This window comes from Sus scrofa, chromosome 3 (assembly GCF_000003025.6).
Source record: "Sus scrofa isolate TJ Tabasco breed Duroc chromosome 3, Sscrofa11.1, whole genome shotgun sequence".
In the NCBI taxonomy this organism is placed as follows: domain Eukaryota; kingdom Metazoa; phylum Chordata; class Mammalia; order Artiodactyla; family Suidae; genus Sus; species Sus scrofa.
In genome coordinates, this window is record NC_010445.4 from 17064013 (window position 1) to 17090605 (window position 26593).

Here is a 26593-nt window from a genome sequence, read left to right on the forward strand (position 1 = left end):
ATAAATTCATTCATTCCACTTATGAATATTTAGCACCTGCCTTGTGCCGGTTCCTGGGAAATATCAGTGCCAAAGACAAAGTTCCTCTCCCCTACGAGCTTAAGTTCTACTGGGGGGAGTGAGAGGATGAACAGTAAGGGGTGAACTCTGGGAGAGCGAGCAGGGCCCCATCTATAGAGCTTCGTGGGCCCTGGCAGAGTGTGTTTTGTTTTCAAATGTGAAAGAAAGCCATTGAAGGGTTTGGAAGAGAATGTTGCTATCCTCTTCCATAAAACAGGAAGCTACTGAAAGGTTTTAAGCAGGGGAGTTTTGTTTTGTGTTTAGGGCCTCACTGGTGGCCTATGGAGGTTCCCAGGCTAGGGGTCGAATCAGAGCTGTAGCCACTGGCCTACACCATAGCCACAGCAATGCCACAGCTCACAGCAACACCAGAACCTTAACCCACTGATCGAGGCCAGGGATTGAAACTGCATCCTTGTGATTACTAGTCAGATTCCTTTTCGCTAAGCCACGATGGGAACTCCTAAGCAGGGGAGTTTTAAGCTGGCTAGGGAGCTGACTCCAAGGGGCAGGAGGGGAAGTGGGGACAGGCATTCGACAATATACCGAGCATTGAGCAGAATGTTCCATGCTGCTCATCGCCTTGACTTTATGCTCACTGATCTCCCCACTTCCCACACGGTATTTAGACTTTTCCCGCAATTTCGTAGACCCTCTCCCCCAGTAAACACCAGAACTTCTTGCCCATTTCTCCTGTCCTGACACTCTTAACTGCAATCCCTTGATTTTCTCATTCTTCAGATATTCTTAGGATCTTTTCAGAAATAATATTCTTCGGAGTTCCCGTCATGGTGCAGCAGAAACAAATCCTACTAGAAACCATGAGGTTGTGGGTTCAATCCCTGGCCTTGCTCAGTGGGTTAAGGATCTGGCATTGCCTTGAGCTGTGGTGTAGGTCGCAGACGCAGATTGGATCTGGCGTTGCTGCAGTGTAGCCTGGGAACCTCCATATGCTGCAGGCACGGCCCTAGAAAAAACCAAATAGACCAAAAAAAAAGGGGGGGTGGGGGTGGGGTCTTAACAGGGTCTCAGGGATGATCTGGTCCAACTTATCATTTATTTATAAATATCTTTTTTTTTTTTTTTTGTCTTTTTGCTATTTCTTGGGCCGCCCCTGCGGCATATGGAGGTTCCCAGGCTAGGGGTCGAGTCGGAGCCATAGCCACCGGCCTACGCCAGAGCCACAGCAACACGGGATCCGAGCCGCGTCTGCAACCTACACCACAGCTCACGGCAACGCGGGATCCTTAACCCACTGAGCAAGGGCAGGACCAAACCCGCAACCTCATGGTTCCTAGTCGGATTCGTTAACCACTGCGCCACAACGGGAACTCCTATAAATATCTTTTACACACCTACTATGTGTTGGGTATTGGGAATGGGAGACAAATATAGTCCCTGCCCTCACAATAAAAAAGGCACCTGGAGCCCCTTAGGCACAATGACTTGCCCAAAGCCACAAGCTAAAAATTCTGTGGCTGCACCAGGTCTCAACCCAACGATAGGAATGCCCTCTTCCAGGGTTTGGCGGGCCAGAGGGCTCCCGCGGGGCCAGACAAAATGCTGCGAAGAACCAGGGGTTAGGACCAACCGCAGAGGTGGCCAAGAGATAGGAGAGGAATGGTTCAGTTCCCAGGTTGCCGGAAGGAGGCCGGCGGCCCTTTCGCGAAGGAAGATTGCCCCTCTGCGGCCGCCGTAGCCGCGCCGGAAGCGTTGTCTGAACATGTATCTCGTCCCGCGAAACTGAAGGGAGGGAACCACGATGGCTGACGTTGCAAGGCGTGAGGCTCCACTGTGCTCCGAGCAGTTCGGTTCCGGGACAGCCCGGGGCTGTCGCGCTGCCGCCGACGGGACCCTGCAGTGGGAGGCCTGGGGGAAGCGCTGGTGGGGGTTCTCCGGGGCTTTCACAGCGAAACCCGGAGAACGAGATGGGGACGGAGGGGTGGCTCCCGGGACGGCCTCCCCACCTCTCTCCCGGCTCCTGGCCGTGTTCCTGCCGCAGGGCTTCCCCGATAGCGTCAGCCCGGACTATCTGCCCTACCAGCTGTGGGATTCCGTGCAGGTCAGCTCGGCCGACTGGGGAAAGGGGCGACATGTAGCCTGGGTAGGGAGGACAGTGCGCCACCTCTTCCCATCCCACTTATAGGCTGGAGACTGAGGCCCAGAGCAGAGCTGTGACAGGTCCCAGGCCACACACCCAGGAGATAATAGATCTTAGACCAGCATGCTCCTGCGCCCACTCCTCATCCCACTTCTTTTCTTCTCCAGGCCTTTGCTTCCAGCCTCTCGGGCTCCCTGGCCACCCACGCAGTCTTGCTGGGCATAGGGGTAGGGAACGCAAAAGCCTCTGTTTCAGCTGCCACGGCCACCTGGCTCGTGAAAGGTGAGCTGGGCCCCTGGAGTCTCACCTATCTCTCCTCTCAGTCCTGCCATTTCTCTGTCCTCTTTTTCCTCCGACTGGGAGGCCCAACCCCTACTTTCCCCTTTACCTAGCTCCCGGCTGTGATGAGTATGTTTACACATGCCTCTCTGATTAGATCCAAGAGCCAGGTCTCCCCAGTTCCCAGAATAGTGCCTTGTGCCCTGTTAAAAAACAGCATTCAACGGAGTAAATTTTAGTGATTTTTATTGGCTTTATTGACGACGGATTAGTAACCCACGAGGGGAATACCACTCGTCCTGCACACCAGCCTTGCAGCTGCACTCTTTCCCGTACAATACTGTTCAGTGCCCTTTAATCATCTGGAGCCCAGATGCCTAAATTAATGGGTCCCTCCCCTTTACTCCTAATCTGTGGAGAACTGCCTCAGAGTTCAGTTATTAAATAAAACTGCCAGTTGCCTGGAGTCTGGGAAATTAGTTAATTCTAGACAAAAACAATTTTGTAACTTGTCCTAAGTGGCGGAGAGGAGGTTGTGGGAAGGACGAAAGGCATTTTAGATCCCCTGGGATACTAGATGATGCCATAAATGATAACTGTAGTAACTATCTGTTGAATATATAGTTTTTGAAAACCGCTAACAAAAAAGGGGAAAAAAAAAAAAGATATAGTTTGGTACCTTGTCACCTAGAGAGTGAAGTAGAGAAGAAAAGGGAAACTTCCACATCAGGAGGGCCCATGGCTCTCTCTACTGTTTTTCCCTGTGGTTCCCAGTGGGGATATAAATCAAACCCAGGGTAAGGCGGAGTGGAGTTCCTGTTGTGGCTCTGGGGTAATGAGCCAGATTAGTATCCATGAGGTTGCAGGTTCAATCCCTGGCCTCGTTCAGTGGGTTAAGGATCCAGCATTGCCACAAGCTGCAGCATAAGTCTCAGACTTGGCTCGAATCCCATGTTGCTGTGGCTGAGGCATAGGCCAGCAGCTGTGGTTGGGATTCTCCCCCTAGCCTGGGGACTTCATATGCCGGTGGGTGTGGCCCTAAAAAGACCAAATCAATCAGTCAGTCACAATGGGGGCAAGGCTCTTTCTGCTCCCAGCATCATCCTGGCCACAGCTCTGGTGACCCTCCCTGGATCTTTTGGAGAATCTGGAGGTTCCTGATTATACCCTCACCATTAAGACGAGCAGATTGTCCAAATATGAGTCACCACTGGAAAGAAGCTCCTTTTCTGAGAGTGCTTATCAGTGGAGAAGTGGTGATCGGTGACTCTTGTCCTAGTTGTCTCTTCTTTTAACAATAAAATTCCCTAAACAGTACTTATTATGTACCAGTCTTTAAATGTACTGACTCAGTCTTCACAGTAACTCTGAGAGGGGTATTGTCACTCTGTCCATTTTATAGATGGGGAACCTGAGGCACAGAAGAGTTAAGTTGCCTAGAGTCACAGCCAGTAAGTGTTAGGGCATGGATTTGAACCCAGGAGGTCTAGTTCCAGGGTACAAAGACCATTTCAAGATGTGGAAAGATAACCACTTAAAACCTGTTATTGACATTAAAAGAAGCCCCCTTAGGTGTTCCCTGGTGGCCTAGCGATTAAGGATCCAGTGTTATTGCTGTGGCTTGGGTCACTGCTGTGGCATGGGTTCAGTCCCTGGCCTGGAAACCTCTATGCTGCAGACTTTGCAAAAATAACAACAACAACAAAAAAAAAACCTTCTTAATTAGAAGGAATGTTACAGGAGTTCCTGTCCTGGCACGGCAAAAACAAATCTGACTAGGAACCATGAGGTGGTAGGTTCGATCCCTGGCCTTGCTCAGTGGGTTAAGGATCTGACGTTGCCGTGAACTGTGGTGTAGGTCATAGACACAGCTCCGATCTGGCATTGCTGTGGCTGTGGTGTAGGCCAGTGGCTACAGCTCCGATTGGACCCCTAGCCTGGGAACCTCCATATGCCTCGGGAACAGCCCAAAGAAATAGCAAAAAAAAAAAAAAAAAAAAAAAAAAAGAAACTCCTTTGGAATTTTTTGATGTCCTTTTTAGTTACAAATCTCTTCATGGAACATGATGGTAATTGTCATAACTACCAGTAGTAAGACCACTAGCAGGTAATATTTTGACAGCCTACTGTATGCCAGGTATTTTGCACACTGATATGTAAAATGTAACAATCTCATAGCAGAAATTGACACAACATTGTCAATCAACTGTAACAAAAAAATAAAAATCTTACCAAAAAAATTTAAAAAAATAATATGTAACAATCTCTGTAGCAGCCCTATGAGGTAGACACCATTATGAATACCTTTTTCAGAGGGGGAAGCTGAGGCACAGAGAGGTTTAGTAACGTGCCAAAGGTCACTAGGGCCAGGATTTGGACTCAGACTGGCTAACTCCCGGATCCTCCTCTTCGCCACCACACTCCTTTGCCAATTAGACTTTTAAAGTAGAGCCAAGGAGTTCCCGTCGTGGCGCAGTGGTTAACGAATCCGACTAGGAACCATGAGGTTTCGGGTTCGGTCCCTGCCTTTGCTCAGTGGGTTAACGATCCGGCGTTGCCGTGAGCTGTGGCGTAGGTTGCAGATGCGGCTCGGATCCCACGTTGCTGTGGCTCTGGCGTAGGCTGGTGGCTACAGCTCCGATTCGACCCCTAGCCTGGGAACCTCCATATGCTGCGAGAGCAGCCCAAGAAATGCTAAAAAGACAAAAAAAAAAAAAAAAAAAAAAAAAAAAAAAAAATAAAGTAGAGCCAAGTACAGTTTGTGGACATCTGAATCCTTACTAGGATTCAAGTTTTTAGATCAGCCGCTTGTGAGTGTGGCAAAGAGGCAGAAGTGGGAATTAAGTTTCCTAGTTGAGTGGACAGTGTTGACCTTCTAACAGGGAGGATGTGTATCATTGCTGCACCCTAGTGCCAACCTCCAGAATCCGACAAGAGCCTTGCAGACTGCCTCCCTTGAAAACAGAGTAACCCCTTTCTACCAAGTGGCCCTTGTAGGGAGGACACACATCCCTGGTGGGAGAAGCGTGTGCAGTCTGAGGGCCCTGTGAGCTCTCAAGTAAAAGTAATCTTGCCATGTTCAGAGCCACTAAAACGATCCAGGACAAGAATCTCAAACAATGGAAATTTTTTGTAGAATAAAATGTACTGGAAAGGAAGGTGAGTGATAGAGGGAGGAGACTTCTAAAGCCACCCTGGAAGGTGTTACTTCCAGGGACATAGACAGAAGTGGAGAGGCAGGGCAGGCCAGATGGGAAATGTGTCATGTCATACCCACAGCTCTGCAGGACACAGCTGCTGCTCAGCCACTGCCAACTGGAGCAGGAAGGGGAGGCAAGCCCAGGGCCGCCAGGTCTTCAGGTTCTTCCGAGAAAGCTGTACGTCCAGATTTTCTCGGAAAATGTCCCATTTTCCTTTACCTGTTTTTCTCCAAGCTTCAGTTGCTTCATCTGTGAAAGGAAATGATCCCTCTCAAGCTCATAGGATTGTTGTGAAGATTTGAAAGGCCTGGTATTTCAGGTGTCCACCTGAGTGCTCAGTGGCCTTCTTCAAGTGCAAGGTTGAGTAAGAGGTCTAGCTAGAAGGTGGCAATGCCCAAGGATGGAGGTTGTAGCAGGGGGAGAACATTTCCAGTGGAGAAAGGAGAAGGCTGGCCCATGTCACCACCTTCGTATGTTGTGGGAAGTTCTTACCTCTCCTGTCTTCAACCTAGTTCTCCCTTTTGCGAACCTCACTTATGGGCCCCTGCCCTCAAGCTCAAAAAAGTTAGGGGTCCTCTGCCCCCTGGATCTGTCCTTTCCAGTGCCTGCTGTCAGAGGCCTTCCCAGTTAGAGTCTAGAACAGCTTCTCTATGATCCCCGGGCTGGGCTTAATGAGCACTACTCCCAGTATAAGATACAGTTTAGCAGTTCCCATCATGGCTCAGTGGTTAACGATTCCAACTAGGAACCATGAGGTTGCGGGTTTGATCCCTGGCCTCGCTCATTGGGTTAAGGATCCAGTGTCACCGTGAGCTGTGGTGTAGGCCACAGACGCGGTTCAGATCCTATGTTGCTGTGGCTGTGGTGTAGGCCAGCAGCTCCAGCTCCGATTAGACCCCTAGCCTGGGAACCTCCGTGTCCCATGGGTGTGGCCCTAGAAAAGACAAAAAAAAAAAAAAAAGATGCGGTCTAAATCAGGGGTTGGCAAACTTCGCAAAGGACCAGTACACTCTTGGCAGGGCATACAGTTTTGGTTGTAGCCCTTTGATTTTGCCATCGTGTTATGAAAAAAAGCCACAGCCAATCTGTCAGCGAATGGATCCAGCTATGTTCCAAGAAAACTATTTACTAAAACAGTGTAGAAGCCTATAGACCACAGTTAACTGGTCCTTGGTTTAAATCAGTGTTTTTCTTTATTTTTCTTTTTGTCTTTTTAGGCCTTATAATACTAGGATTCATCCATGCTGATGTGAGTAGCTGTGGTCCATTGGCTTTTCACTGCTGTCTAATATGCCCCTGAGTAAATGTGCCAGAATTTGTTCCTGCGTTATCCTATTGATGAGTATTTGCATTATTCCCAGTGTTTTTGCTGCTGTGAACAATGCTGCAGAGAATATTTCTGGCCCATGACTCTTGGTGCATGTGGCTACCTAGTTCTCCTGGGTACATACTGAGGAACTGCTAAGTACGGCACTTCTGACCCCATGATACAGCTACTAATTGTACCAGACTGAGCTCCCAAGGGCAGTGACCCCAGGTGAAAAGCCATCTCAGTGCCAGGCTGTGCCAGGCCCCACAGCCCCCAGTGCTCTTGCTTGTTCCTTACTGGTACCTCTCTCCCCCAGATTCAACTGGCATGCTGGGCCGCATCGTCTTTGCCTGGTGGATGGGGTGAGTTTGCCTTCCCAATCAGCAGACTTCTGGCCACTCTCCCCCGACAGGAATCCCGTCTGTCTCTACCCTGGCTGTATTTTCAGCTCCCCCTCTCTCCTCCCAGTCTCTAGCGGAGGGGAGATTTAACAGGTCGATCAGCACCAAGGAATCCTGAATGAGTGCCCAGTACAGGTGGCCTGCCCAGGTCCAGAGCCATGGCTGAGATCTGTCTTCTGGAGCACTGCTGTGCCCCTCTGCTGCCCATCCTGGAAAAATGCAGAGAACCACCAGGCTCTGAGCCTCCTCTGCTGGCTTGCTAAAAGAAACCTGGACAGGACAGTGGTCATTCTCAAAAAGAATGCCTTTACTCCAGAAGGCTTAGACACTCGGCTGGCCTTCGCTGAGTGGAGAGTGGGTTTGAGCGGATCATCGGATCCCTGTCCCACGTGGGATCCATGTCACTACTTATCTAGAAGGGATTGAAGGTCTTGGGCTGCCTCCTTCCTCCTTGAGTCCGTACTGGGCAGCCTCAGGAATGGTTTAGCATCTGCCATCAGTTCTCGGGCGGTTCAGTGCGATAGGTTCTGTAAAGTGCTTAGCACATAATGAGTTCTCAGTAAACAGCAGCTGCATGTATCAGGTCTAAGGGGGCCTCACAAGCTCTCTATCATCTGTAATCCTTAGAAGCACTTTGTAGGGTAGGATGGAATGTGTACCTTTTCCAGATGTGAAGCAGAGCAAGTCACACACCCTGTAACTGGTGAGATGAGATTTGAACCTGAAGCCCAAACTCTCTCTGATGAGCCCCAGGCCAGGCCCACGTGCTCTGGTCCTGCCTTCACCCCATGGTCATTCCCTCGGGAGTTCCCCAAGTGTGTCCGGTGCCCCACCCAGGAATGCACCCTTTCCCTCCAGGAGGTTGCAAATTCAGAGTCAGAGCTAAGGCTGCAGGTTCTGAGCTGGGCCCGGGGGGTGGTGGTGGTGGCTGCAGCATCTCCTGCCCTGGGACCTTGAAGAAGTGGTCCCCAGTGGTTTGTGCAAAGGCCAGGGAGTCACTCCACCTGGCAGAGGAGGGAACCATCCGCAGTGTCTTGTAATCAAGATATCCTGTCCTGGATGTCGGAGGCTGTCGCCCTCTCTTGGCCGTCTTCCCCCTCCAACACACACACACACACACGCACACACACACACTCTCCACGTGAGCCGAGGCAAGTCAGATCTCCTCTCTGGGCTAGTTATCTATAACGCACAGGGGGTTACGCTAAATGTAGTGTTTATAAAACAGGTAGACTTTTTGCTGGGTACCATCTGTGACGCAGGAGGAGGCAGAGGGGAGGTGGCAAAGGAACCCAGGGATGGCAGAGAAGCCTAGAAGGTGGGGAGCAGCCACCTTCTTTCCTTGGTGCCCCATGGGTTAGTAAAGGGGAAATACTGAGTGTCCACTGAAGGTCCTCCGAGCTAATGGTGGCATTTCAGGCGGCAGTGACAGGGTATTGGGACAGATGTCTGGCTGGGATGTGGGTTTTCCTGAGCCCTTCAGACCTTACCAAGGCCTGGAGGATGGCCTGCCTGCCCACAGGATGTGTTTTCTTCTTAAATCCAAGTTGCAAACCAACCTGTCCTCCCCAACAGGAGCAAAATGGACTGTAATGCCAAGCAGTGGAGGTGAGGAGGGGCTGGAAGTGAGGGGAGGGGCGTCTTCTATTATGAAGGCCTCTGACCTCTGACCTCTTATCCCTTCCCCAGGCTTTTTGCCGACATCCTCAATGACGTCGCCATGTTCCTCGAGATTGTGGCTCCCATATTCCCCCTCTGTTTCACCGTGACCGTCTGCATCAGCAACCTGGCCAAGGTACCCACCTCTGGGGCACCGGCCTGGGTGGTGCTGTGTGTGGGCTCCGTTGGGGCTCACAGGTGAGCCCAGCATGGCCCTGTGTTTAGGGCACTTCTAGAAAAGTGACAAAGTTCAGATCGCTCTTCTCAGACCCAGTCATATTTTCCAGTCCTCCTCCAGCCAGCCAGTCTAAGGCAGGGTCTGGAGCTGTAGGACTGGTTGAGGAGCTCTGAGCTGAGAGATGGGACAGTGGTCTGGTGTCCACATCTCGAGACCAGCCCCCTGGCTACCTTTCATTCTCTCAGTAAAGTATTTAGAGTGCCTCTTGCATGTTGGGCACACAACATGGGCTCTCCCGTCTCTAAAAGAAGCCACACATAGTTAAATAAATGCTTCTCTAATTATAGAAAGAGGTATTCCAGATGAGAAGTGTTGGGAGCTGCAAGAGGGTTCAGCAGGGAACCTGGCCTTGTCAGGGGGATGCAGGAAGGTCTTCCCTGGGGCTGAAGAATGCGTCTGAGTTCTAGGGTGGGCGTTCTGAGCAGAGAGAGCAGTGTGGATCAAGGTCCAGGGGCAAGACAGCACAGACCCAACCGCGAGGCTGGCGGGCTGAGTGGGGCAAATCCCAGCTCTTCCTCGGCCAGGCTGCTCACCCTCATGATTCCTTCAGGTTGAGCTCATCCAAGAGGAAACCGAGCCTGGCAAGGTTCAGTAAAGAGCTTAGCCTGGGAGTTCCCTGGTGGCTCGGTGGGTTAAGGATCCGTGTTGTTGCTGCTGTGGCACGGGATCAATCCCTGGCCCGAGAACTTCCACGTGCCACGTGTGTGGCCAAATAAACAAATACATAAATAAATAAATAAATAAAAGGACTGAGGGAGTTCTCGTTGTGGCGCAGCAGAAACAAATATGACCAGGATCCATGAGGATGTGGGTTTGATCCCTGGCCTCGCTCCATGGGTTAAGGATCTGGTGTTGCCGTGACTTGTGGTGTAGGTCGCAGACGTGGCTTGGATCCTGCGTTGCTATGGCTGTGGCATAGGCCGGCATCTGCAGCTCTGATTTGACCCCTAGCCTGGGAACTTCCATATGCTGCAAGTGTGGCCCTAAATAGCAAAAAAAAAAAAAAAAAAAAAGAGGGGCAGGAAGGGAGTTTAGCCAGTCTTCACCACAGCGTTAAGTACCTGGCATTGATTAAAGATTCTTAAGGAAAAAAAAAAAAAAGATTCTTAAGGAGACACGTAAGACCCATCTCAAAGGCCCATCCGCCTGTTCAGAAGCACTTGCGTTTCTCCGCAGGGCACTACTGACATTTAAGAGCCACCAGTTCTTCCCGGTGGAGGACCCTGAGCTTCCCTGGCCCAGGCTCTAAATGCCATGAGCATCCCTCCCCCTCCAGGGCGGGGAACCCCAGAGAAACTAAGCCTAAACTCTGCCCTAAGCGCCACCTTTAGGGCCTCAGTCTCTTCATCTGTCAAATAGGGGAACCCAACAGGGCCATGAACTTTCCCCTCCCCACTTCCTGCACCGCCCCACCTTAGAATTCCAGCACCTCCATCCCCCAGGTACACCAACCAGAGACCTGGCTGGCCATCCGTGCCTCTTCCCCATCACCTGTCACCCTCTGCTAACCCTCCATCCAATTCTGTTTTCCCTCTTAAATCTCTCCAGTCTTTCGTGCCTCCGTCCCCACGCACCTGGTGGGTCCTTGTTGCTGAAAAAGCAGTCTCTTGGGTCATCTCCCTGCGTCTGTCCTCACCCCTCTTCAGTCCTTGTCAGAGTAGCCCCACAGTCCTTCCAACAATGGAAATCAAATCAGGTCACTTCTCTGCTCCCGTCGCTCCTGGGATAAAGACCTTAACAAGGCGTGCAGGGGTCTACCTGATCAGGTCTCTGCCCATCACTCCTGCCTCCTTTCCATCCACAGTCTCGTACTTTCAAAGAAATCCTGCCTCCGTAAGAACTAGCATATCTGCTGCTGATTTATAAGCTTCATGAGAGCAGGGTTGTGTCTGAGTTCTATCACGCAGCACCTACACCTGCGTCTGACATCTGCAGGAGATCCGATAAACTGGTGAATGAGGGTCATCAATGAGCTTTCCCATCTCAGAGGGAGAGGCCTGGGAGGTCAGGGCCACTGGTGGGTTTTGAACTGGCCTGGAACGCTTGGATAGGGCTCCCCTGGGGCAGGAAGACAGTGGAGTTTGTTTGAGGCAGGCAGCGTGTAAGCATGAAGCCGGAAAGCCTGGCTGGGCCCGGAGCTCCGCAGAGGGGAGGGTGTCGCCAAGCAGAAGGTTGGAGGCTGGGGAGTTTCTGGACTCAGCATGGTCTTTGGGCCTCTACCTTGGGCAAGAAAGGGAGTTTCCCTGGGGCTGGGTCCACAGGGTGGTGGGGCAGGCAGACCTTACTTTTCTTTTGGAACAAGACAGGGGACGTGGGCTTGGTGGAAAGGCCGGATGAGAACAGGATACTAAGGACTTGGGGTTTTGCTATGGGGTGGCCTGAGGTCTGGTTTTCTTTGTGGGCTTTTGTTTTGTTTTGTTTTGTTTTTTGTCTTTTTGCCTCTCCTAAGGCCACTCCCATGGCATAGGGAGGTTCCCAGGCTAGGGGTCAAATCTGCTGTAGCTGCTGGCCTACGCCGGAGCCACAGCAACACAGGATCTGAGCCGAGTCTGCAACCTACACCACAGCTCACGGCAATGCTGGATCCTTAACCCACTAGCGAGGCCAGGGATCGAACTTGCAACCTCCTGGTTCCTAGTCGGATTCGTTAACCACTGAGCCACGACGGGAACTGCTGGTTTGTGGGATTTATCTGGCATCAGAAACGCCTGTGTTGCCGCAGCTCACGGCCACTCTGACTCTCACTCTTCCCTTTCCCGCACCCAGTGCATCGTGGGTGTGGCTGGCGGGGCCACCCGGGCCGCACTGACCATGCATCAGGCCCGCAGGAACAACATGGCCGACGTGTCAGCCAAGGATGGCAGCCAGGTGAGCAGCCAGAATTGGAGGGACGGGTGGGGCCAGGCGTCAGGCCAGGCCAGGGTTCGGGATAGGAAGAGAAGCACCTGAGGGCTCCTCAGGGAGGGGTGCGAGCCAGGCAGGAGGAAATGTGGGTGCTCCCTGCTCTGCCTCTCGGGATAGGGAGTCAGGTGTGCGGGCTCAGGCTCTGGTGGCAACACGTCCAAGCTGATTATCTCAGCCCCTGCCCACTGCCCGTGAGGCCAGAGCGAGTCTTGCCCTGGACCTTACCCTCTGGAGGCCACAGCCCCACCCTCTTCTAATCACACCGAGGCCCCACAGGTCAAAGCGCTTCACTAGTCAAAAAAGTGCCCAGTGCCTCACCTGCTCTCTTTCATGTCGTGCTTCAGCAGAAACAAATCTGACTAGTATCTGTAAGGTTTGATCCCTGGCCTCGCTCAGTGGGTTAAGGATCTGGCATTGCCGTGAGCTTCGATGTAGGTCATAGATGTGGCTTGGATCCCGTGTTGCTGTGGTGTAGGCTGGCAGCTGCAGCTCCCCTTCGACCCCTAACCTGGGAATATGCTGCAGGGTGCAGCCCTAAAAAGCCAAAAAAATGCACAGCGTGTTAGGGGTTGGAGTTGGTTGAGCAAGACCTTCCAGCCCAGCCCCTCACCTGAACCCTGCAGGCATTGGGTGGTCCCCTCCCCCCCACCGGCTCCCGCCTTCCCACCACCCCAATGCCACGTGCTCATGCGCACTGCATCCTTTCTCACACCAACCCTATACGGTTTTACACATGGGGAGAGTGAGGCCCAGAGAGGTCACACGTGTGCCTTGGTCTTTGACATGGAAGTGATGCCCAGTCCTACTTATTGTTTTGTTAAATAGAACTTCATTTAAAAAAAAAAATCAAGACTAACTTAACTAAAAATTAACTCTTTTTAATAACATTAACACAAGCTAGCATTGATTGAGCATTAACCGTGTGGCAAGTATTTCACCTGTGTGGACCCATTATTTGCCCGGGGGTGTCCATGGTTGCCGCTCTACAGATGAGGGGAAACGCCATCCAGTGGTTCAGTCTCCCTAGTTCCCTTGGGCTCGTCACTTCTCTGGAAATGGTTGGGCAAGTTCCCCGTTATCTCTTCCACAGGTTGTTAGGGAGGAGAAATAAGTACAACCCAGGCCGAGCTCTTTAGGGTCTCCCAGCCCCACACCTGCTCTCACCTGCTCTCTCTTTTTTTTTTTTTTTTTTTCCTTTTTTGGTCTTTTCAGGCCCACACCCACCACGGCATATGGAGGGTCCCAGGCTAGGGGTTGAATCAGAGCTACAGCTGCCAGTCTATACCACAGCCATAGGGACACGGGGTCTGAGCTGTGTCTGCGACCTATATCACAGCTCACAGCAACACTGGATCCTTAACCCACTGAATGAGGCCAGGGATCGAACCTGGGTCCTCATGGATGCTAGTCAGATTCGTTTCCGCTGAGCCACAATGGGAACGCCTCACCTGCTCTCTTTCTAACCTCCGGTCTGTCCTGCCTCCAAACCACATTTCCAAGGCCCCAGGGCTTCCCCGATTCACAGAGGCAGAAGCATCACCAGAGCAACTGCGGGCACATGCGCAGTCCTACCATCGGCCCCTGCTCTCTGCTGATGTTGCTTTGGTGCCACTTGATGTGGCTGCTGGAAGTGACTGTTCTTAGCCAGGGGAGGGGACCTCCCTCTGCTCCTGAGCTCCTAAGACCCTCGATCGCCACAGCCTTTGTTTCTACCACCTGCCACTTTGGCTGAGTGTGAAGAGCTCCAGCCTCAGGCCCCCTCTGGGCTGGAACCAACTCTCCCAGGACCCCCCATAGTCAGGGACACCAGTCCAGACTCCTCCTGCCTGGTGATGCGTTGAGGGCCGTGGCCAGGGGTCTTATGCCCTGAGTATGCCCAGTCAGGCCATCTTGGGCCATCAGAGGGATCTGATAACATTGATCCTCAAGGGAAGTTTGGATCTTATGCATTTCTTCCTAAGCAGTTCCTTAACCCCTTTGCAAAGTGTCTGCTGGTTATTGCAAACCAAGAGGTTGGGGAATCAGTGTAGCGAGCCCTAAATAAAAACTAATGTTAGGTTCCACTCTGTGGACCTTTACATTGCCTGAGTGCAGGGCTATCAGTGACTCTGCAAAAGAAAAAGACAGTTCCAAGGCATTCTAAGGACACTGCACCTACTGGGCAGGAAAGCACTGTATCTTAATGACAGCTCACTCATCAAGAATGTTAAAAATTTACTAGGCACCCATATCAGTGTGTGAGCGCTTAGGTAGGGAGGCATGTGTGAAGCCCTGAGGATTTTCAGTCTGGCCTGCAGGGGAGCCCTCCAGCTCCCAACTCCTCTGCCATTTTCCAGGAGACTCTAGTAGGCCTGGCAGGGCTCCTGGTCAGCCTCCTGATGCTCCCGCTGGTGTCAGATCGCCCTAGGTGAGCTGGGATCCAGGGCAGGGAGGAGGCGCCCCGCCAAGCCCCGGCTCCCACTGACGGCCTCACTGTCTCGCCCCAGCTTAAGCCTCTGCTGTTTCTTCTTCCTCACCGCCCTCCACATCTATGCCAACTACCGGGCCGTCCGGGCCCTTGTCATAGAGACCTTGAATGAAGGCAGGCTCTGGCTGGTCCTGAAGCACTTCCTGCAGACGCAAGAGGTCCTTGGCCCCACAGCGGCCAATCGGATGGAGCCACTGTGGACAGGTGACCCAAGGCCTCAGTCCCAAGTTGCCTCCGCCTCCCAGTCTCTCCCTCTGCCCTGGCATCCTGACTCCGGCTTCCCACAGGTTTCTGGCCGTCTCTGTTTCTATCCCTGGGGGCCCCCCTCCACCGCTTAACCTCCAGGTGAGTGGCCCAGCGTCTCCCACCCAGCCCTACTGCCACCCCCAGGCCCCACGCTGCTCCCTGTTCTGATTGTACACTGACCACGCCCCATCTCTCTGGTTCTTTCTGTGAACAGACTTGGGGGTCGGTGTGGGTGCTTGAGGGCAGCAGGGTGTGATATTAATTAAGTAGATGTAAGGGATATATTCGTTGGATGCAGGAAGAAGGGAAGGATTGATGGGGTGGGTGGAGGAGGTGAGAACAGGTGAAATGTGGACAGTTAGGGTTAACAGCTGGTTGACTGGATGGTCACTCCTGCCTCTGTTTTCTCCTCCCCCGCTGCCTGTTCTTCCTTCCCAGTGTCCTTGAGCTGCAGCAGCTGGTTGAGGGGCACAGAGAACCTTACCTCCTTCGCTGGGACCAGCCACGCAGTAAGTGTGCCGAGTTCGCCCAGCTTTAGGCTCACTGCTGCCCCATCCCCCAGGTCAGCCTCTCAGTCCTCTGGTCCCAGGGCCCCAAGCCTTGGACCCACGCTGGACGGTCTGAGGTCTGCCTGGTGTCCCGAAGAGAGCTCTAGACTAAGAGTGTACATTCAAAGTAGAGACGCAGGCCCAGTGAAGTTCACTTTACCCCTAAAACAGAGCTAGCCACGCCTGCCTTATTGTCCACAGTGTCTTTATGAGGATCAAATAAGGTGATTGTGTAAAAGTACTTTGTACACTGCAACACACTCAAGATTATGGCCTTTGATTATCCCCGAGGAAGCCACTTTTTCGTGGGGCTCACCTCTGGAGGAAATGAACTAAAGTTTAATGGTCTGTGGGTTAAGGATCCAGCATTGCCATGAGCTGTGGTATAGGTCGCAGATGCAGCTCGGATCCCGCGTTGCTGTGGCTGTGGTGTAGGCCGGCTGCTACACCTCCGATTTGACCCCTAGCCTGGGAACTTCTGTATGCCACCAGTGTGGCTCTTAAAAAAAAAAAAGTTTACTGATCTGCTAGTTGTGTTGTTAAAAGAAGCTTATTCTCACTAGCCACTAAAGTCATGCAAAGCAAACCCACCTCAGGGAGCTGCTCTGAAGTCATATTTGGAAACTGGGCATTTCAGCTAGGCCAGAGCATTGGGGAGCAACAGGAGATGAAGCTGGAAAGGCCAAGGCCTTTGGGCCAGACAGGGATGAAGCAGACTGGTAGGCCTGAGCGTGTTTGGGGAGGTGGCCCTTCCCTGGTACCCGTCTGTCCCTGGGTCTCTCCAGACCAGGTCCAGGTGGTCCTGAGCCCGATGGCAGGCCCGGAGACCATTCTAAGGGCCGCCACTCATGGGCTGCTGCTGGGGGCCCTGCGGGGAGATGGACCCCTCCCAGAAGAGCTGGACAAACTGAGGAACCGAGTCCGGGCAGGTAAGTGCCTCACAGTCTAGGCTGCTTCAGACTCCAGAGGGGTGGACAGAGGAAGGACTCTTTTGGGCCTGGGGAACCCAAGAGAAGCTGATTCTGCATCCCACCCCGCGCCCATCCCCCAGGTCCTGAGAAAGAGAGCTGGGTCATTGTCAGGGACATGCACCACGTGTTGGACAAGCTCTTCCCAAAGTTCTTGAAAGGTAACTTCCTTCTGCTCCACAGCTTCTTGGCTCCCCAGAGGCCCCACTGAGCCCCATCCCCACCCTCCACTGCGGCTTCTGTCTATGATCTCGAGTCTGGGCCTCAGTTTCCCTGTCTGCAGGATGGGGAGGTTAGGGTGCTCTCTAAGGCACTGTTGGTGTGGACGGACCATGGAAGCCCAGCAGCGCTGGAGACCTGGGGGCCGGGGAGGCTCACAAATGACGGATGACAATGTTTCGTTAGCACGTACTCCATCCCAGCCCCGTTCCACGTGCTGCTCTGGGAATTCTTGCTGCAACCAGATGAGGGTGTAGCCACCCAGCAGAGGCAAGGGGGGCCTGAGCAGTGCACAGAGCGCTGCTCCTTACCCTGCTCCCCCAGGATCTCCTCCCCAGCAGCACCCCTGTGACCTCTCCCCAGGACTGCAGGACGCGGGCTGGAGGACTGAGAAGCACCAGCTGGAGGTGGATGAGTGGCGGGCCACATGGCTCCCATGTCCAGAAAAGAAGGTCTTGTGAGCAGCCCAGCTGGAGGCCCGGGTCCCAGGACAGGAGCCTGGAGCAAGGACACTTGGGCCACAGCAGCACATGGGAAAGGCAGCTTTATTTTTGCTTAGAGGCGCTGCTGTGGCCGGTTGGCGGAGGCCTCACAGGAAGTGAGCACCAGTCACATGGACTGGGCTCCAGGCAGAAAGAAGCTAAAGAAGGGGTACCAGGGCCTTCCCCCCAGCTCCCCTTCCCCAGGCCCTTCTCACCATGGCAGGCTCCCCACCCCTCCTCCCCGCAGGGCTGTGGCTCTCGGTGTCCCACCCAGTGGGCCTCAGGCATAAAAGCCCCAGAGGAACGTGGCCACGGCCATCATGAGCAGGGCATTGAGGTTGACGACGCGGGCCCAGCTCGCGTCCTCACTGATATCGTCCAGCCGCCTGGCCCCTGCAGCCATCTCCTCCCGGGTAGGGGCTGGGGGGCTGCCCGCCCCAGTCCTGCTCATGCCACAGAACCAGAGCAGACACTGGCGGAACAGTCCTGGTGTTGGGGATGGGGGCTCTGGGGGGAATCGAGGCTCTGCAGTTAGTCTGGGGAAACTCGACTCCCCCAGCTCCCTCACCCCAACTCCTGGCCCATGCCTTACCCTCCATCTCCAGCGCGTGCTCAGGGCACCCGTTCTGCACAGGAGCTGCAGTGGGAGCTTCTAGCTCATCTGCATCCAGGTCTTCCCGCTCTTCCTTGCTGTGCCGGAGACTGAAAACCAGGCGGTGGAGCTGGGGAAGGGCGGGAACAGGGACCAAATGCGAGTGCTGTTCCCCCGCCACCTCGGCCCCCACCTGGAGGTCCCTGGTCCACTCCCTGACCTCCCTCTGTCTAGCCTGCGCCCCAGCCCAGGCTCACTCCAAGCCCACTCTCCATGGCTGCCCTTTGCCCGCAGGCTAAACCCAAGCTCCTCAGCTGGGCGTTGAAAGTTCTGGACCTTGCCCAGCACTCTGCTCCATCACCCCGTGTCCCCCATCTACACTCAACAGTTATAGTATTTTTAGACTCTAGTCTTACAGTCCTGCTGACTCAGCGTTCCTTCTCGTGGGTATGTGCTTTCTCCTGCCGCCTTTCCCCCCTTCTCCACCTCTGGGGTCCTGCCCATCCTTCCTGGCCCGGCTCTTTGGTTGTGCCCCCCAGTCAGCTCCGCCGTGGGGTGCGTGCCTTGCCGCAGCACAAGACCAGACCCTTTTGTGGGCTTTCAAGATGGTACTCTGTCCCTCTCAGCCCCCAATCAGATCCTGTGTTTTAAGTCTCAAAGGTTACACCAAGACTCTGGGGGGACTTTAACCTCCCCCACAATCTTCTTCAAGCTACTTCCAAATCACCTCAAATAAACATCATTTAAATAAAAACCTGGTTGGAGTTCCCACTGTGACACAAAGCGATGGGAGGTAACTTAGAAGCACTGGGATGAGGGTTCAATCCCCGGCCCAGCACAGTGGGGATTAAAGATGCAGCATGGCCTGCTGCTGCGGCTTCAGTGGCAACTGTGGCTCTGATCTGATCCCTGCTCGCCCGGAAACTCCGTGTGCCAGGGGGTGCAAAATAAATAAATTTAAAAATTAAAAACAAAAAAACCCACGGTGCATGCTTTGCAAATGAAGCTTCAAATGCGACTCCCAGCCTGCTTTATCAACCCTCAGTATAGAAATCCAAGTCCTCCCCACTGGGTGTGCGTGGAAGCAGAGTGGGGATGGAAAGGCTACACCGACCCACGTTTGGTGCGGTGGGTTCCAGAGGCCCGCACTTACATGCTTGCGTGGAATGGGCGGTGTGCACAGCGAGACCACGAGGGTGAGGAGCCCCGAGCAGACGAAGAGCACGATGGCAAAGTAGAGGTAGTGCACCCGGCAGAGGAGCGCGGGGCACGACGAGGGGCGCACGCAGCTGCCAGAACCAAAGGAGAACTCGGGAACAAGGCGCGCCAGACCCATCAGCAGGCCCCCCATCAGTCCCCAGAAGGCACCCTGCGGGGGCAGAGGGCAGATCAGCCTCCTGGGGTGTCCAAGTCCCGCCCGGAGCTGCCAGTGTACACGCACGCCCACCTTCTCATTGACGCGGGGCACGAAGAGCGCCAGCACGAAGACCGCCGACACCGGAGGCGCCAGGTAGCTGGAGACCGACTGGATGTAATCGAAGAGCTGCCCGCCCTGAGCCGCCTGCACCACCGGGATCCAGGCCATCGACACAGCCACGATGAACACCACCCAGAGCCTGGTGGGTGGCCGGCCATCAGGAGGGTTCACCCCGGACTCCCTCTACCCCTGGCCCTAGAGTGTTCTCTGTCCCCACCCGGCCTGGTTCCCGGAGTGGGAGGGAGGTGGAAAACCCAGGCCCACCGTCCCACTAGCAGCAGCTCGCGGTCGCCTGCGCGGGGTCGCAGGCGCGTGTAGATGTCCATGGTGAAAAGCGTGCTGCTGCTGTTAAAGATTGAGGCCAGCGAGGACATGAGCGCCGCCAGCATGACCGCCAGCATGAGTCCGCGCAGACCTGCGGGCGGATGGGAGCTATGAGTCTGGGAGGGTTGGGAGAAGGGTGATAGCTCCCAATGGCACGCATGGGCAGGGGGCCACCCGGGTGCCCGCCCTCACCATTAGGCATGAGCTTCACGACGAGCCGCGGGTAGGCAATGTTGGAACACCCCACCTCAGTGCCACACACGCGCTTACACACTTCGGGCACCACGCACGCCACCTCATCTGCGGGAAAGAGGGCACAAGGCGGCTAGAACGCGATCTGGTCCTGGAAATTCGGATCCCAGAATTTCCCACTGGGACCGGGAATCCAGGTGGAGGAGAGATGGGACCCCTGGTGGGGGGTGGGACTGAGTGGCCCAAATCTTAGGACCGTAACGGAAATCGGGAGACGGGCACCTGTATTCTTGTGCAAGAAAGGGGCTAGATGGGGGCGCAGGACCCTTGCTCCGGGCGGGGTTGCGGATGTTACCTGGGTATAGAATGCGGCTGATCATGCCCGGCATGACCATGAGGAACATGGGCATCAGCTTCAGGTAGCCGCACAGGATGCAGCCCGCCTTGATGTGAGTCAGGTTTTTCCCAGCCAGGCAGCGCTGCACTATAACCTGCAACGAGGGAAATTCAACTGCCTCCGTGGAGTCCCGGGTACCTCGCTCTCTGGCCTTGCCTTAACTGGCTGTTTTAATTCAGGCCTCGCCGCTGGCTCATCAGAGTGGGCAATTCAGTTCCAAGTGCAGATCCTGCCTCTTGGATCCAGTTCCAGCTGGTTTAGCTCTCCCTGGCCGGCTTCCCGCCCCCTCGCACCGCACCTCCCACCTGGCTCCCCAGATGGGTTCAGGCTCCGCCCACCTCAGCCCCGCCCACCGCGGTTCCGGTTCTGCCGCCGCCACGCTCCCCCACCAAGCGCTGACCCCTCACCTGGTCGCTGCACCAGTACCAGCTTGAGACGATGGTGAGTCCCAGAAGCAGCGCGGGCCACGGCAGGTCCCCAGTCACAGGGTCCCGGAGCAGATGGTAGGAGTCGGGCCGGGGTTGATAGCACGAGCTGGAGATGTTGCCCACCGCGGGATCCTCGGACACCGTTAGGGACGTCGTGGCCCCCAAGTATTTGTCGAAAAGTCCCGAATACCCGCCCACCTCGTGGAAGGCTGTGAGGGCCAAGCTGTCAGGGGACCTAGCGCCCGCGACAAGGCCCTCCCCGGCACCCACATGCCGCACACGCGCCAGGTCTCTGTGCCCAGGTCGAGAGCCCTGCAACCTGCGCCCACCGCGCCCCTCCCCCATCGGCTGAGCCCATACCGTAACCCATGAGGATGAAGGCCCCCGCGAGAATGACGAAGGTCTGCACCGTATCCGTGTACATCAGCGCTGCCAGCCCTCCTGCAACCGGCTGGGGTCAGTGGGGACAGCCCATAGGCTGCTCCTAGTACATGCAGTGTCTTTGTACGGATTGGAAAAGGGTTCCCCTTTCTGGAGGGCAAATTTCAAAATGAGGGCCTGTGGACTTCCCTCGTGGCCTAGTGGTTAAGGATCCAGCCTATCACCATCTTAGCTCAGGTCACTGCTGCAGCATGGGTTGGATCCCTTGCTGGGGAAATTCTGCATGCTAGGGCATAGCCAAAAAACACACAGACAAAAAACCCCATGGCCCGTTCTCTGAAATGCTCAAGAACTCAGCAAAAGGAGGCAAGGCTTGGTGAGCACAGTGCGGCTGTGTTAGGCTCCACCGATGCCAGGTGCCCTTGGCCAGCTGCAGGACATCCACTATAGGCCTTCTTTTAAGCCCCAGTTTTCTAACCCGTGTAATAGGGGGAGGTAATTCTCCAAGGTTCAATTCTCAGTTCCATCTCATGCAAGGAGGGCTGGGCCCCTAAAATGGCCTTGACACCAGGCTCCACCTACTCTGGGCTAGGGTCAGGCCTTGAGCCCCTCCCCCAGGACCTGCACTGGGTTTGGTGAGCGATCCTGGAGTCCGACCAAGTCCACTCTCTTCTCCTAGGCACCCAAGAAGGGTAAAAACTGTTAAATCTTCCCCTTTTGTGCCCAGGCCCAGGTCAGGCTCAGCGCTCTGAACTTCCAGTGCAAATCCAAGTGCCATGGAGGGGGGCGGGAGTTGTCTTTCCAAAGATTTAGGTCCTTTTCCTGCTTGGATCACATCATCCTTAAGAACTTCTGCAGGCTGCTTTCCTCTGGTGACACCCCTAAGCCCCGCGCACAGATCCATATTCCTGGCAATGTTCCCAAGCCTGTTCCCATCCCTAAAACCCTGCCGCAGCCACCTGTCACAGTGTAGATCATGGTGATGACCAGGAGGGCGATGACAGAGGCGTAGATGTTCCAGCCCAGAGCCTGTTGAATGAACACTGCCCCGGAGAACATATCCACCTTGAGGGAAGGAGTGAGCACACAGGTCAGGACCTGGGTCCAGAACCCAGGTTCCCTCCTGCCCAGATCACAACCCTCTGTGCCCATAACTCAAAGGTTCCTTCACTTTTCAATGTCCTGGCTTTCCTAGATGCCTCCCACTCTGATTGTAGCCCCAGAAACCTATTCTTTCCAGGCTCTGCCTCTACCACGGCTCTTACAGTGAGGGCTCCTAGGTCCCATCCCCTCCAGCGCTTTCTAGGGACCGCCACTGGGTGGTCCCTCCCCTTCCATTCCAGGGTCCCATCCTGCCCACTGCACATGCGCACCGAAATCTTCGTGAAGATGTACAGAAAAAGCGAGAGCACGGACAGGTAGAGGCGAATGCGATGGCCCCCAAAGCGCTTGCGCAGATACTGTGGCATGGTAATGACACCGGCGGTCAGGTACACTGGCACGAAGAGCCAGCCCAGAAGCAGCACCACGAACAGAGCCTGCGGGCACAGTGCAACTGCTGAGGGTGACGCCCTGTCCGAGATCCTGCCCTGAGCGCATCCTCGCCCTTGATGGACCAAGGCAAGGTCGCAGGACGGCCCCAGAGGTCACGAATGCAGAAGACGACCCTGGGCATTACGGACAAGAGCTTGATACTTTCTTGGGCCCTTAACGATAGTCCTTCTGGCCGTCCCAGGCCGCGATCCCCGGCCAGTCCCTCCCAAGACAATCCCTATTCTATACCCTTCCCGGCCCGTCCCAGCACCTGAATCTAAGGGCAGACCCCTCAGCCTGATCTCAGCCCCTGGCAGGAAGGACTGCCTCCCCTCTACTCTCCACCCACCCACCCCTGTGGACTCTCAAGGCTCAGCTGAGAGGCCTCCTCCTCCAGGAAGCCCTAAGCTGAAGCCCTGATTCCCCCCGGTCCTTCAAGGTGAGCCTCAGTGCCAGAGCTTCATCGCCTTCCCATTTCTTCAGGTGGCTTTCATTTGGCTCAGAAATCCTCCCAGGCCAGAGCTTGAGACAGCATCAGAGCAAGCACTTTGCTCTCTTTGAGCTGTTCGCTCCACTGCAGAAAGGTGTCAGTCAAGGTCACAGAGGCCGTGGCTGGTCCAGGCTCCCGGAGTAGGACCTACCGCAGCCTGGAACATGGGCGTCTCCCACAAGCCTCTGCCTCCAAGCTGGGTGCGTGAGCCTCACACGAAGCCCAATCCCAGCTCACAATTGAACCCCCCAGCCCCCCTCCCCCCCTCCTACCTGGAGTCTCCCCAAGTGTGACCCTTCCAGGGGTTCCCAGTAGAGGGTGGGGCTTATTGGCCAAAAGGGGGGCTCACATTCCACTCAAATCCAGCCACAGCCAGGCCGCTCGCCGCACCAGTCCCTGCCAGGCCCACAAAGTGGCCGCTGCCGATGTTGCTGGCAAAGAGGGAGGCCCCGACCTGGGGGAGCCGGAGGTGGGGGTGAGCCCCGCTGCTTCTCTAGGCCTCCTCCCGCTCCACGGCCCAGCCTCTCTCACCGGCCACCACATCATGCTTCGTCCCGCCAGGAAGTAGCCACCAACCGTGCCTCTGTTGGTTCTGCACATGGACTGGGCAACAGGCGTGGGGAGAGACCTGGGTTCGGGCCACATCTTTCGACCACATTAGCCTCTTCAACACATTCCTCAGCCTTGTTGCAGGCTGAAGATTAACCAGCGAGCAGCTCCCCTGATGGCTTCACACCCCACCCCCACCCCAACTACCCAGGCACCCAGATCCACCCCGGCCCTCACCTAGTGCCCAACTCCCCAAGCCTGAGTGTGGCTGGATTCAGCCTGACCTTCCTGGGGGCCTCGGATATGGGTTTCTGGTCAGCCAGCCATTATGCAGACAGGGAAACAGAGAGCTCATTTAGAATGCTGTCCCTGATGAAAATCTGCTGACGCCTTCAACTAGCCCAATTTAAAGGTGGGCAGAGAAGTTCCTGTTGTGGCGCAGTGGTTAACGAATCCGACTAGGAACCATGAGGTTGTGGGTTCGATCCCTGGCCTTGCTCAGTGGGTTAAGGATCTGGCATTGCTGTGAGCTGTGGTGTAGGTCGCAGACTCGGCTCAGATCTAGCATTGCTGTGGCTCTGGAGTAGGCCAGTGGCTAACAGCTCCAATTAGACCCCTAGCCTGGGAACCTCCATATGTAACGGGAAGCGGCCCTAGAAAAGACAAAAATAAAAAATAAAGGTGGGCAGAGAGCTCCCATTGTGACTCAGCGGTAATGGACTTGACTAGTATCCATGAGGATGCAGATTTGATTCCTGGCCTTGCTCAGTGGGTTAAGGATCTGGCGTTTCTATGGCTGGGGTGTAGGACGCATGTGCAGCTTCGGTTTGACCCTTAGCCTGGGAACTTCCATATGCTGCAGGTGTGGCCCTAAAAAGCATAAAGCAAAAAAAAAAAAAAAAAGATGGGCAGATAGGGCAGGCATGAGTGTGAATGCTGTCCCTGATGAAAATCTGCTGACCCCTCCAACTAGCTCAATTTAAAGATGGGCAATGAGCTCTCATTGTGACTCAGCGGGTAATGGACTCAACTAGTATCCATGAGGATGCAGATTTGATTCCTGGCCTTGCTCAGTGGGTTAAGGATCTGGCTGTGGCGTAGGACACAGGTGCAGCTTCGATTTGACCCTTAGCCTGGGAACTTCCATATGCTGCAGGTGCGGCCCTAAAAAGCAAAAGCAAAAAAAAAAAAAGATAGGCAGATTGGGCAGGCATGAGTGTGGGGGCTGGGCTGCCCTGAGGCCATCAAAGCTCTTATTTGCCCCCTCAACCCCCTCCCCCACCGGTTCTCCCTCAAAGATCCAGGCATCCTTGCCCTACAGGCTCCCAGAGACTTTTCCCCCAGGCCCTAGAAAGAGGCCCCCAACAGTGACCCCCAACTTCTCACCCACAAGCCGACACCAATGACCAGCAGGAAATAAGCTGCAATGACCAGGATGTCAGCGGGGTTGTCAATTAGGGCCCTCTGGTCCCCCAGCCCTGGTGCCGAGCCTGCGTCTGTGTGTTCCTCCATTCTGCCCAGGATCTGCTCTTCAAGGCACCAGCCCCCGGATTCCCCCAGGAGAGGGATTAATGGTTATCTCAGGGGCAGTGAGCCGAGAAGTACCCCCTTCCCCCCGCCCCCACCCCCACCCCGGGCCTCGTCCCCGCTCCCTGGCTTTGTTTAGCTGAATCAGGTCACATAGAGACCGAAGGCTGGCCCTGGGGAGCTCCCCGTCCTGGGCTTTAGCCCCCGCTTCTTTCCCAGCGTCCCAGGCTCAAAACTCACTTCCTGTGATTGCCTACCTTCCGGCTGAGACCTGGGGAATCCAGCTGAGCCACTCCTCTGGTTCTGCCAAATCCAGAGGGGTCCTTTTCCAACTCAGATCTGACAGTATCGCTTCCCCCGCTCAGGAAGCCTCCAGAGCTCCCCATCCCACTCAGTGGAGGCCGCAAGTTTCTCAGGCCAAGGTCAAGATGGGCCACGCCCCTAGTGCTGTGCAGCCGCCCCTTGCTCCTCCTTACCAAACCTAGAGTGAAATCCTATGGCCTTCCTGCTCCCTTGTCCTCCACAGCCCATGTAGTCTCATGACCCAGAATTCTTTTTTTTTTTTTTTTTTTTTGTGCACACTCATGCCACATGAGGAGGTCCCCGGGCCAGGAACTGAACCCACACCAGAGCAGTGATCTGAGCCACAGCAATGATAATGCTGGATCTTTAACTGCTAGGCCACCGTGGAACTCCCCACACCCCAAAATGTGTATAAGCTCTGCCTTCGGCTTAGCATGCCTCCCTGCCTCCCAACTGGCCAACGCCTACTCAGCTTTTAGTACCCAGCCTGTGGCACCTCTTCCAGAAAGAATTCTGTGACTTTTCTGATGCAGTTCTTTTTTTTTTTTCTTTTTTTTTTTTGCTTTTAGGGGCTGCACCCTTGGTATATGGGGTTGAATCAGAGCTATAGCTGCTGGCCTACACCACAGCCACAGCAACGTAGAATCTGAGCCGTGTCTGACCAACACCACAGCCCATGGCAACACCAGATCCTTAACCCCACTGAGTGAGGCCAGGGATCAAACCAGTAAACTCATGGTTCCCAGTTGGGTTCATTTCCGCTGTGCTACAACAGGAACGCCTCTTTTTTTTTTTTTTTTTTTTTTTTTTTTGCAGGCCGAACTTGAGACATGTGGAAGTTCCCAGGCTAGGGGTTGAATCAGAGCTTCAGCTGCTGACCTACGTCACAGCTACAGCAACGTGGGATCCAATCTGCGTCTCCAACCCACACAACTTACAGCAATGCCGGATCCTTAACACACTGAGGGAGGCCAGGGATCAAACCCTCGTCCACATGGATATTAGTCAGGTTGGTTTCTGCTGAGCCACAATGGGAACTCCTCTGATGCAGTTCTGAGCATATTGTGTGGTCCTTGTCCGGGTCCAGTTCTGTCCCCACAAAAGACCAGAGGATCTCCCCCAAGAGCAGGAAATGATCTGATTCATCCCTGGAGTGGCACCGCTCAGCACAGGGCTGGATACAAGAGGGAGGAGGTTGACAAATATCTGCACCTCTGCCTTTCTAGATGAACTGACCGGACTTGGATGTCTGATTATGGTAGCTGGCTTCCTGCTGGAGATGGGGAAGAGAGAACAATATTTAAGGGGAGTTATGTTCA

The 26593-nt window shown here is 54.5% G+C and overlaps 2 protein-coding genes across 5 annotated transcripts; one reads left to right on the plus strand and one right to left on the minus strand.

Annotated features, from left to right (window-relative positions):
* On the plus strand, positions 1768 to 18429 carry C3H16orf58 (chromosome 3 C16orf58 homolog). Its single transcript, XM_021086379.1, has 13 exons — positions 1768 to 2122; positions 2329 to 2443; positions 7266 to 7311; positions 8926 to 8958; positions 9040 to 9145; positions 12014 to 12115; positions 14488 to 14558; positions 14638 to 14822; positions 14906 to 14963; positions 15303 to 15373; positions 16198 to 16341; positions 16464 to 16541; positions 16963 to 18429. Exons 1-13 carry the CDS (start codon positions 1823 to 1825, stop codon positions 17058 to 17060), a joined length of 1407 nt encoding a protein of 468 aa, XP_020942038.1. The 5' UTR covers positions 1768 to 1822; the 3' UTR covers positions 17061 to 18429.
* SLC5A2 (solute carrier family 5 member 2) lies at positions 17126 to 25410 on the minus strand. Of its 4 annotated transcripts, none has more exons than XM_021086375.1 (14): positions 25229 to 25409; positions 23427 to 23498; positions 23245 to 23349; positions 22246 to 22410; positions 21832 to 21937; positions 20852 to 20932; positions 20471 to 20700; positions 20022 to 20157; positions 19667 to 19774; positions 19415 to 19565; positions 19121 to 19289; positions 18827 to 19042; positions 17674 to 17803; positions 17126 to 17588 (listed from the first exon to the last, which is right to left on the minus strand). In XM_021086375.1, the coding sequence occupies exons 1-14, from the start codon at positions 25355 to 25357 to the stop codon at positions 17362 to 17364; spliced, it is 2025 nt and encodes a 674-aa protein (XP_020942034.1). In that variant the 5' UTR covers positions 25358 to 25409; the 3' UTR covers positions 17126 to 17361. The 4 variants fall into 4 exon arrangements, with proteins under 4 accessions (XP_020942034.1, XP_020942035.1, XP_020942037.1 ...); XM_021086376.1 differs by lacking the exon at positions 25229 to 25409 and adding an exon at positions 24831 to 24984; XM_021086378.1 differs by lacking the exons at positions 23245 to 23349; positions 23427 to 23498; positions 25229 to 25409 and adding an exon at positions 24831 to 24984.